General features: G+C 43.0%; 1 protein-coding gene across 5 annotated transcripts in view; it reads right to left on the reverse strand.

Moving 5' to 3' along the window:
• LOC132954932 (zinc finger MIZ domain-containing protein 1-like) overlaps positions 1–20604 on the reverse strand; it is a 120537-nt gene that overhangs the window by 31505 nt on the left and 68428 nt on the right. For all 5 annotated transcript variants that reach the window (XM_061027454.1, XM_061027453.1, XM_061027452.1 and 2 more), the window contains 2 exons: positions 9399–9518; positions 3119–3232 (listed from right to left, as the gene is read on the reverse strand). In XM_061027454.1, the coding sequence (XP_060883437.1) occupies positions 3119–3232; positions 9399–9467 (183 nt within the window). In that variant the 5' untranslated portion in view covers positions 9468–9518. The remainder of the gene's footprint in view (positions 1–3118; positions 3233–9398; positions 9519–20604) is intronic.

Below are 20604 nucleotides of genomic sequence, written 5' to 3' on the forward strand. Positions count from 1 at the left end.
ATATCTGGTCTTTATTTATAGGAATCCCCCATTAAGAAAAAGATATATGTGCATATGCTGTCTAATTAGAATCTAAACTTGTGAGGGATATTTTGCTAAATGGTAATTCTAGTGTTAGCAGTCACAACTAGTAGTTCTAATTTCAGGGCTCAAATTGTACACCGTCCATGGGGTTGTGGTGGTGGATTGTCTGCTACACTCATTGTAGGCAAGGCTCAATGAAACTTAAGATCAGGTCAAAATTGTATTAAGACAATAATCAATTATTCAGCTTTTTTTGAAAGAAGAGGTGAATTCTTCTGTTTCTTTGCACCTCATAGCAAGGGGCGTCAACTGCCACGATAACCTCAACGAGATTCACATTTTGCACATTTTTCTTTACCTGCATATATTTTAAGATTTTGCTTCTTTTGGGCATTCCCAAATCTATTTCTTTTTTTCTGTTTGGAAATTTGTCTGATAGCCAAATAAAAATCCACTTCAGGCTTCTTGAACTAAAACATAGACTTTAAGATAAGATTAACTTTATTGTCCCAGTGGGAAATTTGCCAACATACTGTAGAAAAAGAGAAACCAGTGACCTTGAATATTTTTTTTTAAAACAGTTTCTAACAGTTTGATATGTTTTATTGCAAACAATCAAATATTATCATGAAAAAGGAGTTAATTTGGCGCTGTGTTAAGGCTTCTACGTTGCAAAAAGGGAAATTTAATTCCTGAAACTTGATACTTTGCTGAATATAAGCATTAAAGTGTTTGCAACCATTGCATTACATTTCTAAAGTTCTAAATACCCTGCTCTTTGAAATGTTTAAAAAAATGGTCATCCATGCTTCATATTGGTTTGATTAGTAGTCTTATTTAAAAAAAATCTAATTTGTGCTCATCGTTGACAGATTATCCTCTGAAATCATAGCCAACTTCTCCTGATTGCAAAATATTTATCTGTTTACAGAAGAAGTTTTTTTGTGCTGTAGCCACTTGCCTGACATTACCAAATGTCAACGTGCACACAGCAGAGTGAAGTGTTTACCATTACAGTCTGAGGCCGGGTAATTTCACAATCACATCAGACTCTCTGTGCTCCCTCCCCGTGCGGCTTGAGCTGAAGGTCTGTACAACCCATAAACTAAAAGGAAAAGCCTTGAGATATTCTCGGTAGGAAACAAATTGAATTGGCGAAATGGAGGAAAAAGAACCTGCTGCTGCACATTAAAGCGGTTACACAAACAATCACTTGAATGGAAGGATGTGTCACAGTGGTTTCACTGCAGTGCTCAAGTACAAATCTTTCAGGTTCCTTTGCTTTTTGTAGCTAAGCTCGCTCGACCATGTTACAAATTGTACCCAGAAGAAGCTATGTGGATCTCTTATCTACTGCTGCAGGCAGTATGGAAATGTGCATGTTAATGTACATTGTGGCCCTGGGTGAAAGGTGAGTGACACATCTGAAGACCATTCATTGTTATACTTATACTGTTCTGTGTCTTTGCCAACAAATTGTAATCCCATCATCCAGAAAGTATTCCTGTTGACATTGAATATTCAGAGGAGGTATTAATCAAAAAGCTACTAGAAAAATCCAACACATACTCGCCCTTGCTGATTGGAAAAGCTAATCAAAACAGTAGATGGCTAATTAAACAACAGTTTGCTGTTCGCTTCTTAACACTTGCAACCAACACAAGCTTGTAGAGACCATATGTCACAGCAACAGTTGAAGTTATTTTGTTGAGCTTACTAGCTACCTTTGCTAACGCTGGTTGGGGCTAGAAACAAACAAAATATTTGTATTCAGTTTGTAGTTGGCTAATGACACAAAAGTCTAATGTTAGCACAGTTAGCTTTCAAACTTTTCTTCTGACTTCTGACACCCAGAAAGCTAACATGGTTCTAAAAAAAAAAGAACAAGCTAACCCCACTAGCAAACTGCACTATGCCATGTATTTTGCTATAATGTACTTTATTAAATATTGTTATTTTTCTGAATGTTCAGAACCTTAAATATACTATGTTTCCAAATACTTAAAAAAATACACTGCTTTGAATTATCACTTCTACAGTTCAAGGCTGTCTTTTTCTTTAACAGAGTACATTTACTAAAAGAACGATCAGAAACTCTGTTTTTAAATGTTTAGCAGTTAGCTAACAAAACAACAGTTAGCTTTTAGCTATTAAAGTTTCTTAACTTTTCGTTTGTCACCTAAATAAGCTAACAAAGTTCTACAAAGTTAGGCAGCTGGGCTAGCATAATGCTGTGTACACTTTATAGCTTCTTTTACTAATGTTGTTTATCAGCAAACAAGCTATGTATTTTGTCGCATACATGAATATGTAGAGCACTGACAATAGGATGAAACTATGGCACTTTATTTTTAATGTTTTTGAGAGGTTTCTGACTTGATGTTGTCATGACATTGCATTATCTTTGGAATGATCTGTATTATATGTATATCAACAGCAGGCCAACTTTTAAGCAATATAGTGCAACTTTAACTCAATTTGTGGTAATTCCCCTTTAATTAACTTTGAAGAGGAATGATAGTTCAAAATTGTCGCTTTACAGGGATATGAACTTCTCTTTGTGGAGTTGTCTCACATTGCCAACTCAAATATGCTGATCTTTTTGAAAATTAACTTCATGGTTTAAGTCACTCTGGCCAAACTCCCGCTTTGTTTACAGTCTCCAAACAGTCAAGTCTTTTTTTTTTTTTCAAATGTCATGGGATACTAATTATTCAATTACTGTGTAAAGCCCCCAGGCGTTTCAGGAAGGGAATACAGGGCTCTGTGTGTTGTGTATTTCCCTGTAAGCACTGATTGCTTTGTGGTTTGAGGACGTTATATTGCACTCCTTTTCATGTTCCAGTGTGCTGATTTCATGAGCCACAGCACAAACTGTAACGGAAGTCTCTGAAAGGTGACTAAATCTCCGTAGTTTCTAAGGGGGTGAAATGCGTTTTATTTTCCAGAGACCTCAGTGAAGATCAGACAGCTAAACACTAGTTCCCTCCAATATTCCAGAGGGAGTTATGGAAAAGTCAATTCAGCAGCACTTTCATTGTCCTTGAACCTTCTAGAGTGAGACTGCAGAGGAGGGTCGGCATTGGCAACTTACCGTTAGACATCCCATCAGGCTTTGCTCGAAGGGGCGCTGGAAGGCTCGGGGATCGCCACACCAGTCCAGCAACTCAGTCGCTGCCGTTTGGAAATTTGCTGGATTTTGTAAGTGCTGAGGGGGGAAAATGGAAAGAGAAATGAATTATTTCTACATGATGTTAACCATGTATCATTTCATTTGATATAACCAGTTGTGATTGTAAGATTAGACGGGAATGTGCTGGCTTTATTGGGTTATTTTAAAACTCCAACCAATCCTCCAAACGAGCAAAATAATTGAAAAAAAAAAAAATGTAGTTATGAACCTTTTCAAACATAAAAATCAAACACAATCAATGTTGCATTAAAAAAAAATCAATAACTTCACATGATTTGTTCACATATTGGTCATAGCTGGCTTAAATCAAAGTTGTGACATCTCAGTTTAGTCATTATGATATTACACATCGACACATATGCTATATGATAAAATTAAACTGAATGATGTTGTACAAGACTCCAAACTCGTATCCATCTATTTAATTTGGAAAAAAACTATTTGCACATTCTTGTGCAAGTCAGGGAAGAACAGATATGATTATTAAATCTGTATGTCAAAAAGATGTAGCTACAAAAAAAGCAACATAGGTGGAGGATGTGGCTGATGACCTGCTTAGTGTGCTGCCCCATATAACCCAGATAAGAGACAGAAAATGGACTGACGAATCATGAGAGAATACATTCATTTTTTACACACCAAAAAGTCCCAACTCCAGTAACTGTCTGAATAATTAAAGCACTCTGAGTAGTTTATAATGACCACTTTTGTAAAACATCTCTATAATGCATCTTGTCTATAAGATGCATTGTGTTGTAGGTTTTGGTAATAATGCACAGGGCACAGGGCAGGGAGGGGTATGTCCCCCATTAAGCTTCCTCTTCCCTCTCCTCAGGTTTCTGTAGCAGCTCCTTGACACCGAGTGCAATAAATCTCCCTGTATGGCTGCATGAGTAGCCGAGGAAGGCCGTATTCCAGCATCCGGCCCTGAGCTGTTCTGTGACTTTATCTGACAACAGGCTCCTTGACCTACAGGCACCCCCTTTATGGCATTCATTCCCCAACTGAGCCCAAGCAGCCTCGCTCGCTGGCCCTGTTGTCTGTCACGCTGTAGAGCAGCAAAGGAAACTGAGAAAAAATAGACCACTCTGGGTCGCCATATTTGACTCACTGGTGGTGATTTCTTCTACAGCAGACACACAACACATCGGCTTTGCAGTAATCTATTGCCTTTGAGTAGATAATACACAAAAGCTTTTGCAGTGTACAAACTAGGAACAAATGGACCCCGCATCCACGGCATCAAAGGTAAACAGAGAGGTTTGTCAGCTTAAAGTGAACGGCTGCTTTCTTAACACGCCTGTGTGCTTTGATTTCAAAGTCTGAGAAGAAGAGAAGAAGAGGGAGAAGAGACAGCTCTGTCTCGCCGTGCTTGTTTGTTGTTTGCTCTTTAGGGGGCAGCAGAGGTCAGGATTTGATAAGGCAGCTTTCATATCAATTTACAAAGCCAGTGTTTGACAGGGGCCGGATAAAACCAGTCTTGTTTATTCCATGTTCTGTCCAAAGCTGTTCCTATACGCGTCTTTGTTAGGGGGATACGATGCGCTTTAAGAGCGTCTTCATTTCTAGCAGCGGGTAAAATACTCCTGGAGAAGCACACACATCCACAGATGCTAAATTTAGATGAGTCTGGAAGCTAGACAACACACGCAATCAGCGCACAAGGATGGGAAGGGGGGATGAAAAAGGTTTGGGGGGAGGGGGGGGGGGGGGGGGGGGGGGGATATGTTGAGGAGGGGGAGGGAGAAAAAAAAACCACACAGCACCAACACTTGGGCTTGAAGTGATTACTGTTCTCTGCACTCGGAACAATTGGTCCCACCAGTGTGACTGTCACATGGAGAGCTTGGCACTGCCACGCCACAGATGTTCCCCCTTCTCCGGCCAAAACCCACCAATCAAACCTAAACTAGTGGCCAAGAGACCCCTCACTCCCCCCCCCCCCCCCCCCCCACCCCCAAAACCCTCTATCCTAGTCCCCCCGGGTGAGACAGTCCTCCAACATTTATGCTCCAGTCAAAGCTCTGCTCAGTTCGAGAGGAACAAAGATGGACAGAAGTGTCCTGAGAATACAGCTTTCTTCAGATACAATCAAGCTCTGTAGTCACGCCTGGAAACGACTTCATCTGCACATCTGCAGCAAAACTGACTGTGACAGCACACACGCTCTGGCAAAGACATCCTTTTCTTTTCCAAAATCACAGCTTTCGGTTGCGCTCCCGTTGTTGCTTTCCATGCAGAGACACTGCGAAGCTCTAGAAAAGATATTAATGCGGACAACTAACCCTGGAAAGAACACACACACAAAAAACAACAACAACTGCATTGCTGTTCATTGCAGCAGCAGCAGCAGCAGCAGCACAGGGACTGTTGTTTTCCACTTCATCTTGAAATATTGACGCTTACTGTGTGAGGAAGTGCTCCTGCAGCGAGAGGAGAGTTCATAGTTTCCTCCGAAACCTCTGTACATATCACCGAGTGGAGAGTCTGACAGCTAACCGGCTTCCCCACAGCGAGAGGAAAACTACTCTCTCTCTCTCTCTCTCCCTCTGTGAAATAGATACCCGCCTGTATCAAGGAGCCCATCTCTTCCCCCCAAAGTGCTCACATCGGTGCAATTCCAGGGCGAGAGAGGAAAACAAACCGCCACCGAGAAAGTGTGTGTTTGGATTGAAATCAGATAACTGCTTTTTTGTGTTGTGTTTTTTTTTGCTTGGAGGTTAAACAAGTGAACACATTTATTTCACTGTATCGCTGTTAAAGATGCAGTCCCTCGAGGTATTTTGCACACATACAATAACTACCTGTGTGGTTGAATTTTCCAAGTAGGAATAAAAGAAAAAAAAAAAAAAACATGATTCTACAGTTCATAAAAAGTGCGGTTAAGTTGTTGTTTATAAATCAAAACGTCGCAATTTCTCCATAAGTCTCTGATTTAAAAATCACCTCCTTAATGATTCCAGATTTCACTTTCTAGTGATTCAATCGTGCTGACAGATTCCAATTTCCTCTACTTTATCTTCGCGCCCTGCAGTAATTTATCATTTGAGCAACAAAATCAATTTGTTCCCCTGTCCGCTGCTCTGGCTGGGAGTATTCAGAGAGACATGTCACATCTCCCAGAAAACAACAAACACAATGGAGGAGGCTTCATTTATATTCCTGCTCCGCGTCCGTCGATGCCAAATTTCAGCCGGTGCACACTTTCAATTAAAGCAAACAGCTGGATTGGTTTACAATATTTCCTTAATTATTTTAATGGCTCGGATATTGGACAATGGGGAGCAGGGGGAGAAGATAGTGAGTTAATTGTTCTGATCTCCCCTGATGATCATCTTTGTGTGCGGGGAGGAGAATAGACAGCCCGCTGAATGGGCTCACTGCTAGTCTAATTGGCAGGACATAAATGGTATTTATTATGCGAGGCCTTCCAAACCCTGATTGTCTGCGGCACAAAGCTGCCTCTATTAGCAGGGTGCTGGCTCTTACTGGTTGGTTTGAAATGACCCGGTGCTTAACCATTTATTAGATGGACTGTGGGCCTCCTTGTATGCCATGGATCTCTCTAATTGCATGTTTACCCATGTGCTGCTTCCCACCCGGCCCGCTAACATTGGGACGTGTTTGTTTAAAATTTTGCCTTGCGGGGTTAAAACATTTAACCCCAGACATTTTGAATTGTTTACACTTCTGTTCTAGACAGATTCCAAACCCCCCTTTTTTTTTTTCTTGATCTGAGAACTTCCTTTACGGAATAATTCATCAGCTATTAGAGAGTCAGAACATTACTGGGATCCCATTTCACCTCCCATACAAGCAAAGGAGGAGAAGATATTGAATATTTGATGTCCTGCTGTGAAGACAGCAACCAGACTGAAACAGAGAGTGTTTACGTCTCTCTTCCTTATTACTTACGGACATCAAAGGTGGCTGTCTGTTCTCTGTTTGCTCCCTAAACACTCGCCCTGTCTTGCTTTCTGCCTCACCTTGTCTCTCTCTCTCTCTCTCACTAATATCTGGGAACTCCCTGCCGAGGGTAAAAAAAAACAAAAACAACAATTTGCCACGTCCACACTTGTGTTTAAGTGCAAACCCCATACGTTTTCCCAAAGGCCCTCAGAAGCAGTCTTCTTCAGGATCTGGACCTCAGAAAACAAACGGGTTGTCAGTTAAGAAAAGAGATCAAAGGCAGAGCGCCCTGTAGCCCGGGGTTACGCAAGTATGTCTGTTTAACTCTGCCAGAGATTCGTCCCGCAGTTAACGCTGCTCAGAGCCGAACAAAAGGACTCGCTGGGAGTCAGCAGTGGTGGAGGGAGAGAGAAGGGTGATGATGGGGGGGGGGGGGCGCTCCGCTCTTTGACCCCAGTCAGTAACCTGAGTCACACCACAGTCCTGATAAAAGACCCCACAGATTAGTCACTTAATGTGGCCAAACATGGGAACTGGCACGTACTGGCCACAGCGTTTTAGCTTCCTACTTCTTTCTGTCAACAGCAAACATCCACAACTAAAGAGAAACCAATAATGTACAAAAATACAAATAAAAGAGCTGTATATACCAGTCGAGTTGGCAAAAAACACATATCTCTGAAATATCAACACGGAAAATCTGCACTAGCTTGATGATCATGTTGTTAAGGTGAAATATTTCAGCTAACTAAGTGCTTAACTGAGTGCTTCATTACAGAATTATCTGCTGATTATTTTCAAACCCATCGCTGAATCTTTAACAAAATGATGAAAATTGGGTACACAAGTCTGCGATTTTCTGCAATCGTCTTCAAATTGCCTTTTTTGTCCAACCAACAGCCTAAAATCCAAAATGTCTTCATTAACTGTTACAATTAACAAAGAAAAACAGAAAATCTTCACATGTAAGAAGCAAGGGCAACACAATTTGTTTGACATTTCTGCTCGAAGAATCACTCATGGATGAGAAATTCTTTTTTTAATTCATCAAATATGAACCATACTTTAGAGGAAGTACTCAGCAGTAAACTGGAGTCTGATACATTATCTACAGTTTAATCACAGCCAAGTCCCACGGCTTAATTAGATGCAGTGCTGTACAAACTGTATTTTAACACATTAAACTATGGTGCAAAAATCAAGCGCTGCCATTATGTATCACAGTAAATTGCTTATGTTTTGTTAGCCTGTAAGCAGGATTTTGTTATTACTCCGGGGGAGCTGAGTCTGACTCTTATATAATACGAAATAGAAGGTTAACTACACCAATTTGTCACATTATCACTGTTTATTCACTTCGTATATTTTGCTTTTTCAACCTTTCCCGAGAGCAGGGAAATTCCCAAAAGTAGACAGAAAAATTTGGATTTTTTTATGATTTTTTTCTCTCAAGTTTCAGACGATTTCCTGAGTCCTTTTCAGGGTGTGATTCATAGCAGCACTGTCGCAAAGCTCCGCTGTCGTTATGTGTTTGTACATTCATATTGATTCTGCAATGTCGTAATATTGGTGTTCCAGACTGGAAATTCACATTGAGACACAACGAGAGCTTCCCACACACACAAACTCAGACATGCACACGCACACAGCGCTGTTCTCCCCAGCTAGCTCCGACGATCCCCTCTCGCCCCTGTAACGCCTCTGTAACTGTAAGGTGGAATCAGTTGGTCTCCTCTGTGACATACATGCTGAAAGTGAGAGTTGAACTATCACTCTGATTAGGGCTTTAAACTGCTCGACTCGTTGAAAATGTAAGAATTCATCATTAAGAAGATTAAAGGAGATATTTCTTTGGTCTAATGTTTTGTATCTGTGAAGTAAATAACAATTTCAGACTTCACATTAAAGTAACAAAGTAAGATTTGCACTTGAAATATGTTGAAGAGTTTCCCAATATGAACAACGTTTCAATTTTGACCCTCTAAAACACTTTCGCACTGAACCCACTTTTTTTGCTTTGTATGTTTGTTTGATATCAGCTTCGTGGTTTTTATAATTTACGGTAACTTATTGTCTAGTGCTAAGCAGCATGAGCCCCAACATGGAAAAAGGTTTTAAATATATTCACAAGAAAGCCATAAAACTTAACTGTGTCGTGTCATGTGTTACACTGCAGTTAGCGTGAATCCACTTTATGTGACTCGTGTGTCAAACGGCCATCAATGTGCCATAACATGTTCCTAGTAAATCAGGCACACTTGCCGGCACTCACCTGTTTGATACACAGCAGACGGTCATTGGTCTGCTGTATGTGTCTGTCCATCGACGGAATCGAGTTCATGTTGATTGTCCCTCTTCGGCCTCTACCTGCCAGCCATTAAACTGCAGCGCTCTGCAACACAAACACAGACATGTGTTACCGCTCAGCTCTTCTCAGGGAAGCTGCCAATCCCATCACCACCAGGATATTGCAGTTTAGTGTGTATATATATATGTGTGTGTGTATGTGTGTGGCTGTGAGCTGAACAGAGGGAGGGGGGGGGGGGGGGGGGGGGGGGGGGGGGGGGGTGGTGGTATTGATTTGGCAGGTGACAAGCACCTCAGAGAGCCCAGAGGATGACATCGCTCTCTGCCACTGTGACACCCTCAACAAGCCCTGGCAGTTGCCCTGAATGCACACTGGATGACTTAAGAGAAGATGTCTGACCGTGTTTGAAGCACCTCGGGGTGAAAATGAACACACACACACACACACACACACACACACACACACACACACACACACACACACACACACACACACACACACACACACACACACACACACACACACACACACACACACACACACACAATGTAGAGCTTGCCGCCAGTGTGTCAGGAAAACTGCATGAAGCTCCTCCATCCTGGCCTGTGAGAACATTTACTTGGCATGTGGCTCTTTGTTTACATTACTTAGCCATTATGTAATCTTTGGTTAACAATTATGTGTACCCTGGGCCCATGCATGCTCTACATTTTTCTCTCTTTCCCCTCCTCCTTCTCCTCTTTGCTACATAAGAGTTCCTCTAACAAAACCCCTTACAGCGCACTATTGATTCTGGAGCAGCAGCTTATGGAAAACCTCTCTCTCTCTCTCTCTATCTCTCTTTTTTTTTTTTCCAGGGGAATCATTTTTCAAGTTAGGCAAACAATAGAGCGCTGATCTGACACGCTACATAACATTATCACAAGTTAAAAAGTATTACAAGCTACATTAAAGGTTATCAATTCCGCCCGTGGGGGTTTGATTTAATGTTGCGTTCAGCGTCAAATAGATGTCACACACGGGTTGTCAGCTCTAACTCAAAGTGACCTGCAGCTGCAAGTGGAAGGGTGGGTTGAGTTATTAAGCACATATGGGTGCTGAGGAGAGTGTGACCCCCCCCCCCCTTTTTTAACCATATTCTCAGACCTTAATGTCTCTCTTTATCTCACCCTGTCACAATCTTTCCTCTTTGCTTCTGTACGCACATGGTCTCTCACTCAAACACTCGCCCTCCTCCTCCATCACTGAGACCCCCCGAAAAACTCCATATTTCTCCATTACCATCACACAGTGAGAGAAATTTCTCTACACAAAGTAGCGGTGAGATGACAGAGAGAGAAGAGAGAGAGAGGAGGCAGTATGCTGCACCACACTGATAATGCTCACTTAGGGGTCTCTAGCTGGATTTAACGGCAGGGCCAGTAATCTACTCCACTAGACAGCTAAAGAGCTTTTATGCTACCTAACAGAGCTGCTCATGCCTGTACTTGAGAGGAGAGAAGGGCACACGAGTGCATTCCTCTCCGTAAAGAAAAAAAGAGACATCGGAGGAGCTTTTTTCTTCACATTGCCTTACTGGCCTTTTTTTTTTTTTTTTTTTTTGCAGAGGGAAAAGTATGAATATGTCAATATTTTGGAGTTGGATCTCTGACACTTAAGGGATGTCTGGGCTCTCCAGTTAAACACCTTTGGTGACTTTAATGGCAGGGATTCGCTCCATCTTCCATTCTCCATGTTTTTGTAGTTATTCTGCATTTCATCGCTTGTGTCAAGTTATTTTTCAGCTGTGTGCTTTTTTTAATTTAGTTTTTTTAATGTACCAGCTGCTCCGACCAATTTTCCCCGAGTGCAATTAATATATTTACTGCTTGATTAAATAATTGATTGAATGTACAAAAATAAAAAAAGCAAGAAAGGATAAGTTGAACAACTGAGCCATGCAATTTAAAAAATATGCAAAAGAAACCCCCCAAAAAAATCAAAAAGGGAAAAAAACTTGACTCAAAAGATTAAAATTAAAGAGAAAAATAGGAGAAATAAAAGACAGACAACTAATGGAAAACGTTGTCTTTTACACATTTTCATTCTGGATATCACCCTGAGAGATCACATACATGTATATACACTGACTCTCTTTACATCCCCCCCCCCCCCCCATGTTGCTGCTCCCTCTCATCATCCCCCCTCTCTGTGCCAGCTGATACTGAGCCCCCCCCTGCCTGTGAATGCATCGTGTCCCTCAGCCACCAGCAGGTGTCTCCCTGGCCCCTTCAAAGGCCCTGGCTAGTGGCACAAAGAAGGCGGAGCGGTGTTGCTTTAAGCCCTTACAAGCTCTACAAATCCTCAGCTGCTGCTTCCTAACAGGGCCCACTCAGCCCGCCACTGCCTGTCTGACCTTGTGGTTATTGATGAGCGAGTCGACCTGCTCTCGCTCTCTCTCCCTGTTCCTCTTCCCCCCCCCCTGCCCTTCCCTTCACTCTCTCTCGCTCTCTCCCCCTTTTACTCTAACAGTGAGTTAAAATGAAGCTGCCATTCACCAACCCAGCTTTTTTTTTCTCCTAACACACCTCGTAATGGAGCTTGTGACCGACACGTACATGAAAACTTTGTCCGTCATTTACATTCATTTGCCTCCTAAGATTTGACAAGACAGTGCTGGGGAGTAATTTAATTTCCCGATATTCACTCGTTCTAATTAATCACTCGTCCTTTGTTATATCTTTAATGACTAACAAGAGCCAAATTAAAGATTAAACCGGTGATGCTGGGAAGATATGACAACAGATGCAATTATGAGCCCTTCCTCCGCTATTTACATGCTTCTTTTCTATCTCGCAGATGTTATCATTCATTATTCTCCCTGCGCCATTACCTAATGTGAACTTATTCGCCTTGATTCAGCTAGTTACCCGAGGAAATCTGAAGAGAAAAAAAAAGACAAGACGCTGTGCTGATACATGTGTTCGAGCTTAATTCACTAAATTACCAGGCAGGCGTTACACAACAAGTTGAGCACTGTGGATTCCTTCACAACAGAAGACACATACGAGGTGGGGAGGAGAGGAGGAATGGGGACCTTGCTTCATTTTCCTATTCAAGGGAGAGCTAAAATATATGTATTGAGTGGGAGCTGTAATAAAACGAAACGGGTGAAGAGATGCAGGCTGGGAACAAATATGAAAGGCAGTGGAGGATGGCGGCAAGGTGATGGAGCACCACCGGAGGATTGGATGAAATTATCTCTTTATAATCAGGGGGCTTCTGCATGGCTGCCTCCTCCATTGCCCACTGACAGATGAGGCCTACCACTTCAAATGGGCTTTTTCACAGACCTATCAGCCCACCTCGAGGGGTAAAACAATGTTTTTCTTCCCCTCCGTACCACCACTTTTAAAGCTTTCTTTCTGCACGGCACCCCGCCGGGAACAGGATGGTCTCCCATCGGGGCTGGGTCTCATGTTTGTCTCATTACGTGATCATGTTACATAAGTGTACCTTGAAAAGAGCGGCGGATTTAATTCGACGACAAATACGTGTCACCGGAAGATGCTTAACAACGCTGAATGGAGACGCTAAAGCAGAACATTATCTCAGTAAGTACGAGGAGATTGCTTTTTGAACTGTCACAATCGCACAGTTTGGAATCTAAACATCATTTCAGACGGCCAAAAAAAAAAAAAAAAAAAAAAAACCCCGACCCTGCATCTTCAAAGAGAGTTTTCTAGCTTGTTAATGTAACAGAGACAGCTCCGCAGGATGAAAAAAAAAAACAGTCTGAGGGAGAGAGGAGTAGACAATGATTAGCTTTATCCCACCATCACAGCAGAACAAATGGATCACGAACCCTCGCAGCTTTACACAGTCCCTCAGCTGAGCCGTCAAGGCACAGGGAAGTGGTAAACAGATTTAATTTATTCATATAAATGGCTTGTGAACCAAAACAGTCAGGCTACTCTGGGGCCAGGCAGAGTGCTGCTAAAAAGATATTCACAGTTTATTACAACGCGGGTCTATATTTGTAGCTGTGGCCACTAGTTATGAAATCACCGCGCTCACAAAAGTAAATAATAGATTTAGAGATTTAAGGGTGCAATTATTTCTTTCTGAATACTGATTCTGGCGTCATTTTAATGAACACCTAAGGGTTTTACCACAAATCCTCCATGTATATGTAGTATGCATACTGTTTGACTCAGCACACTGAAGAAATCCTGACTTAACCAGCTAAGGACCCCCAAAGTCAGGCTAACGTAAGCTACAGCTCTGCTTCCCTCTGCGAACATTTTTATGTCCACCAAATAGTGTCAAAAGACTCCTAATTCTTAACCCTGGGTCTGCTTTATTTCATGCTGTCACTGGTTTGAATTGTCTTTACTTAAATAAAGATACAGCTTTGAAATAATGAGAAGAAAACACTGAGCTGACATTCAACAACTAGCGTCAACTTCCATTAGCTTACGTTGTCTACTAGCAATGGTGTTCTTCTCTGCTGCTGTCAAACAGTTGTTGCTCGTGATGTAATTGTATTTGATAGGTTACTATTTTAGATAAGAGGAAAAAAAATGCAACTTTTTAAAGAGGCAAAACAAATCCTAATATTGGTGCATTGAGTGGACTATTTGGCGATATTTACTGCATCTCAAAGATGTCTGCGGCATAGCCAAAACTAGTTTAAGGGTAAACATTTGGGAACAATGAAGCAAAGTTTCAAAGGGCAGTAAATGAGCTGCCTGAAAGATAGCTGTAAATAACTCACTGCTGAGCTGGATACTTGTATACATGTTTTGTATACTTGTACTTTTTTTACGAGTTGATTTTAAAATCAGTGCTTTCACTTTACTGTACTTTGTTCTGTACTACTTCATTTAAAGTAGGATATTACCAGGGGGAAGAAAAGAGCAACAAGACTTCTGGCCCGAGATGAACATGGCTGAGTCATACCTACGTGGATCCAGCTTAAAACCCGGTAATGTTGATGAGTAACCAGAAGAAAATGAAGTGAAGCCCTGGCAACATTTAAAGCGTCCAGAACAGTCCCAAGTGCAAGAAAGACAATAGCTTCATCATGCAGTGTAAGCTTCATATATTTCTGTTTAATTTCCAAGGATTAAGGACAGTAATGCTGTTCCTTGAATTAAACAACCTGGTTGCAGTTACATATTATCTTTTTTTATTTTTGCACCGCACAGAAAGGAGATAATATTTTACTTTTTACCCACAACCCGTTAGGTAAGTAAGCACTCAGTAAGTAAAATTAAGTAAATTCTGTATGGATAACTTTTACTTTGATTTGAGTAGATTTTTAAACTCAACGTTGTTCTTTTATTGATGTAAAATGTAATCAAAGTAACTGTACTTGTACTTGAATTCAATACTGTTTAGTGACATTATCTTAGATATACTTTATTGGGAGGATTAAAACTTGTGAACTTCCACCCTGATTAGCTTCCAAGCTAGTTGTAATGTTATATAATCATCCATCCTCTTAGTATAAATGAGATGAATACCCAGAAACTTTTCCTCTTTTAACAGATAGTTTTGAAAATATGTCAATGTCAAAATCTGCACATAAAGCTGTCAATTACAATATGCTTACACATTTTTTTTAAAGAATGGGGTTTTGAATTAATGAACCGTACGCTTTAAGACACAGGTGCAGCTTTTGAAAGAAAGTGGGGCTTGACCCAAGTATCGCACACAAGAAGAGAGTTTTTTTTTGGGGGGGGGGGGGGGGGGGGGCAAAAGACAGCGAGCAGCACTGGCCACCATCCTGACCGCACACATGCATGCATAAAGACACACACACTCAGATCTTCTCACCTTCCCTTGAGTGCTGGACCGGCATCATGATACCATAACAACACCTTCAGTCACTCCTAATGTGCTTTACAACAACACTACAGGCGGGGTGTTACACCTCTGCAGAGCTGTGTGAAACACCCCCACTCAACACACACACACACACACACACACACACACACACACACGACTGGAAACACACACACACCTCACTAATCGAAAGCTCAAAGTACTGCTGACACTATTAAAACAGAACGAGTTGGCCTGAGCGGAAGGGATCAGCATCACCCCGGCACCTGGTGGGGACACATTGTGATGCGCCGCTCAAGGTGATGGCGTCCCGGCGTGTAGTCTATTGTAGGTGAATTAGGCAATAAAGGACTAATCTGCGCCATCGTTGACTAGAGCACGGCTGTTTGCAGCACTTGCTTGAGGGCGATAAAGATGAGGGAGGAGGAGAAGGAGGAAGCATCTCTTCACCCTCCTGATTTTAATGAGCGCTGATTCCGAGATATGTCTTGTTGTCTTCCGAGTGTCGGCCGAGGCCGGCGTGAAAGCTCCCCTTTAATTATCTCAACATTGAAGAGATGCTGTTTCCTCGCACCACTGGGGGGTGGGGGGGGGGGGGGGGGGGGGGTTAGTTTGGAGAGGGCAGCTCTAGGACTCCAGGTGTCTGCCTGGTTCTCTGCCTGGTAAGTGGCCAGGCAGGCAGCAAGGACAAAGCTGTGTTTGTTCGAAAAAAGCAAGAGAGGATGGAAATGTGTACGAATCAGTGCCGCTTCCATTGTTGCCTTTACTGAATGTGCCATAATCCTCGGCAGGCTCCATCCAGAGCTGGCACGGAGGATAATATGAGCTGCCTACTGCCTGTCCCACCTCCCCCTACCTCCATCACCCCACAACCCCCACCTCCACCACCATTTCTCTGCTGCTGCCGCTGCTGCTGCTGCTGCACACACATATGGACACACAGCCACTCGAGTGAACACACACACACACACACACACACACACTCTCACATTTCCCCACATGGCTCCTTAACAGGCTTGGGAATGGATTTCTTTTATTTAATGTGGTTTGGTCTGCAGCTCCAGCGGCAACCAGGAGCGAGGGTGGGCTTGCAGTTGTGCCACTCACTCACACAAACATGTACACACACACACGCACACACGCACACACACACACACACGCACACACGCACTCAATCCAAGGAGCCCTGCTGCGTTGGTCGCTGTTCACTGATCTCTCCCTCTTCCCCTCTGTCTTTCTCCATCTCCCATTCTCCCTCCTCCCTCACTCTCTCTCGCTCTCTTTCTCTCCCACACAGACCCCTCCTCCCCCCTCTTCCCTGCCCTCTCACTTCTCCCCCCCCCTTCATGACAGCTCACATAAGCAAGCCTCCTGGATTCCTGCGGGAGCCCCACGTTCAGCACACAGAGATTGTTCAGCCATCAGGCACATCTGCAGCGTGATTAGAAAAGCAAAGGGAGCATGGTGGTGGTGGTGGTGGGGGGGCAGGAGGGTAGGTTGAAGCCCCCCTACCACTGCTGCTGCTCCAACAAGCCCTCCTACCCCTCCCTTCCACTCTCAGCAGCAGAAGCAGAAGAAAACAGAGGGCCGGGGATCATAGAGGGGCCTAAGCAATATCTCCTCTCTAACCAAGTGTAACGTTTCACCAAGTCTCAGAGGCCTGTGATAAAAAAAAGAAAAAAAAAAAAAAAAAAAAAGGACAAAAGCAGATGGGGGCCAGTCTCTCTTCGCCACACAAGCCCCCCGTACCTACCCAACCTCAAAGTCGCTTGGCTGCCAAGCAAAGACAGGGGAGATGGTAGTACAGCCACAACGCAGTGGATTGTCCTTCTCCTGTTTGCCCTCCAAACAGCTACTCTTTTAATTTCCTTCCATCGTTTGACTAAAAGCAAAGAAGGGGGGGGAGAATGGGGCCACGGGACTGCGTGTCTTGTTGAAATGCAAAGCTAGCAGCGATACACGGCTAGCCTAACGCTATCTGCCCGCGGTGCTGTATCTGCCTCGCCGAGCTTGTCTCTCCACTCGAGAGCAAGACGGGGAAACAAACTCCAGAAGTTTGAGTCACGCGGCCGCCATCTTTTTCTGACATAACTCTCAGCATGGGACGCTCAAGTGCTGGTGTAGCATTGCAGCCTGCTACTGTTTTTTCTTAGATAAGGGTACTTGACATCTTTCGCATTTCACCCTGTCGTTAAATGTTTACTGAGAAGACAAAGAACGGTGAAATACCGAGGGAAATCTGGCAAAAATTTACTGTAAAACAAGTAATTAGCTACATTTAGAAAAGAGCTTATGCTAGCATTGACGCACTTAATGTTCACTAACAGTACCATAGCTCGATAATAACTAGTAGTTTGTTCCAAGCTAACATTGACATCTATTTTTTTTTTGTTCAAAGCTACCATTAAACAGCTGAAGCTAGCGATCAAGCACTAATGTTAGTTAGCGAACATTACCTTGGCTAGAAAGTGTGCTTACCAGATTTTTTTTCTTTCAGTAAAAAACTGTTAAAGCTAACATTCAAGCACCTTCTGGATAACATTTAATTAGCGGACATTAGTACGTTTAAAAGTTGCTTGCTCACATTGAGTAAATAAAGCCTCCTCTGTTAAACTACAACTTTGAAAAACAGCAGGCCGTTTCATCAAAAGCACAGAGGGAAAGTCAAAGAGCCACATTTTTTTTTATTTAGCTGAATGATATTGTTGCCTTGACACTACCTCAAAAACGTGCATTTCCCCCTTTCCCCCCCCCCCCCCTCTCCATCCATTCTTTCTCCCGCTGCCAGTCTCCTGGTTTATTATGCATTCAGCTCATGTGTCCCCCCCCCCCCCCCCCCCCACGAGTGGCTGTTCATTTTCCACATACCACGCTTAATCCGGCCAGCTAAAACTTTGAAATAGCGGGAGCTGCAGCAGACGCAGCCGCTACCCGGAGAGGAGCCATTATGAGGTCTGGGAGAGACAGAGAGAGAGAGAGAGAGAGAGAGAGAGAGAGAGAGAGAGAGAGAGACTGATAGTGCTGGTGGGAGGAGTGACAGGCGAGATATAAGATACATGGGAAGGAATTCAAAGAAGGCTGAGAGCCGAACACTGGGGTGTGTGTTAGTGTGTGCACTGCCTGAAAGTGTGGAAGGTGTGCGGCTGCAGGGCCAGTGCTGATAAGTTAGGGGAGGTTGTGTGTGTGTGTGTGTGTGTGTGTTTGATGGGGTTACAGGCGTGGGCAGGGGGATGGAGGACCTCCTCGTCTCCATTGTGCAGGTGACCTTTAGCCTTTAGTGACTTTGAGTCGAAGGGGAGGAGAGCGAAGAGGCAGAGAGTGAGAGGGGGAGATTTTTAAATAGTGCATGAGCTCAACCTGCTCACACCCTGATGGACAGCAGCAACATGAGCTCTTTCTGTTTCACCCAAGAAGCCTGTGAAGACAGACCATCACCCAGCTAGACCTCAGGAGGACCTCACTTACATCTTTACTTTCAGATTTCATGAGCAGGGGGTGTATCTTTGCTGCAACTTATGACAACTGTCATTAAATCTGTACCTACTATAATGTGGGTGATATTGTCTTAAGGTCAAACAATATGTAAAACATTTTCAAGTGATATTAAATCACTTTTTAGAGGAAGTTGAGGAATGTGAAATAAAAAGTTGCTACCTGGTAAAAGACAGCATTGCTATATTCAATATGTTCGGGGGCTTTGCTTCTCCAGCTCCTGGTATAACTTTTAGTTTATGGCAGCTCAGCAAGTTATCTGTATATTGGACACTACAGCGTGTGTTAGCTGACATACGACTCCCCTTTAATTGCTTCAGTACTGCTACCAAGCTGACCAGTCTCCCTTTAAATTAATGATTAAATTACACTCGACTAATTTACGCTCGTCTCGTTGTGTAAGTTCTATTAAAGCATCGTTTAAATTCTTCTCATGTACTTTACTCCTCTTTTGGGCCCAAGCCTCTTGAAAATACGACCCCTTCTTTTCTACTCCACAGACCTGCGTTACTGGACCTTTTAACTGGCATGGCTAATAAAGATATAGTTTTTTTTTTTTTTTTTTTTTAAATCAGCCAATTGTTTGATAACCTCGCTGAGCAGACTGATCCTGAGTTAACAGCCTGCTCCTATCTGCAACCATCGCTCCCTCTGGGGAGAAGCCTCTCATTCCACAAATGTGCTCAATTAAAAAGAGTAGAGTGCTTAGAGAGGGGCAGCGAGGGGGCCATTCCCTGCGCCTGTTTGATCTGGATTCTCTAATTGGTCAATGACAACACATTACCAGACAGGCAGACGCTTGAACCACTGAGAGGAGTCCGGCCTCTTTTCCCTCCCATAATCCACCCCCCCCGTCATACAACCCCCCCCACCACCTAATATCCATGACCAGGCTGTCTGTGTCTTGAGTGTGTCTGTATGCAAGGGAGGGGTGGGGGTCTGCATGTGCAGGAGAGGGGTCTGATTTAGAGGTTAGGTAACACCGGCTGCAGTAAATCTGTGTCAAAAATCTCCCTTATGGAGCCGCACACACCGGCATGCGATGAATCCCATGAAACAGGCAGACGCCCCCCTCAGTCCCCCTCCTGCTTGACCTGTGCTTGCCTTGCTCTAATTTGCCAGAGATTTGTTTTGATTGCCTCTTTGTAAATTAATCTGGAAGCTTATTGTCTCTTATGAAGAATGCCAATATGTCTGCAGAGATTTTTCAATGGAGTCCTCAATCAAACGTCAAAGACATATATTCTATATTTTTAGCACACTTTTATCCCCCCTGGTGCAGGCATCCAGAGTGTGTTTTTTTTTCATTCAATGCATATAATTCGTACTGCCAAAGAGCATGCAAGGAGTCTCAGCGATGCAGATCACATGTTTGTGGAACAGTACGTCTCATTTTATATAATCTCACAGCTCGCTAAAAATAGCATCAAATGAATATTGAATGCTAGGACAGAGGAGGCGTTATGCAATTCAAGACTTATGCTGTCAAATGAAGCCAACAGGCCCCCTTGCCTTTGTACGCACACACACAAACACGTACAGAAAAACAGGCTGGAGAGAAAATAACTTCCACTGATACTTCATAAAGCGAGGAGTTGTTTATTCATACCATTGTGTGGCATCAAAGGTTTTTTTAAGCAACAAAACAACATATCACCTAATAAATAAATCACTGGTAACCAACAGGGATTCTTGGCCATTAGTATATGACTATAAATAGTTAGTTTCTAATGAACGTTGCAGCTTTTTACTTCTTTTATAGTGCAGATTCATTCTAAATTGGCTGTGACTGATTATTTATTTAGTCCCCAAAAAGTAGGAAAGTAGTTTAAGTTACCTAAAAACATCC

Source organism: Labrus mixtus, chromosome 21 (genome assembly GCF_963584025.1).
Source record: "Labrus mixtus chromosome 21, fLabMix1.1, whole genome shotgun sequence".
Classification (NCBI taxonomy): domain Eukaryota; kingdom Metazoa; phylum Chordata; class Actinopteri; order Labriformes; family Labridae; genus Labrus; species Labrus mixtus.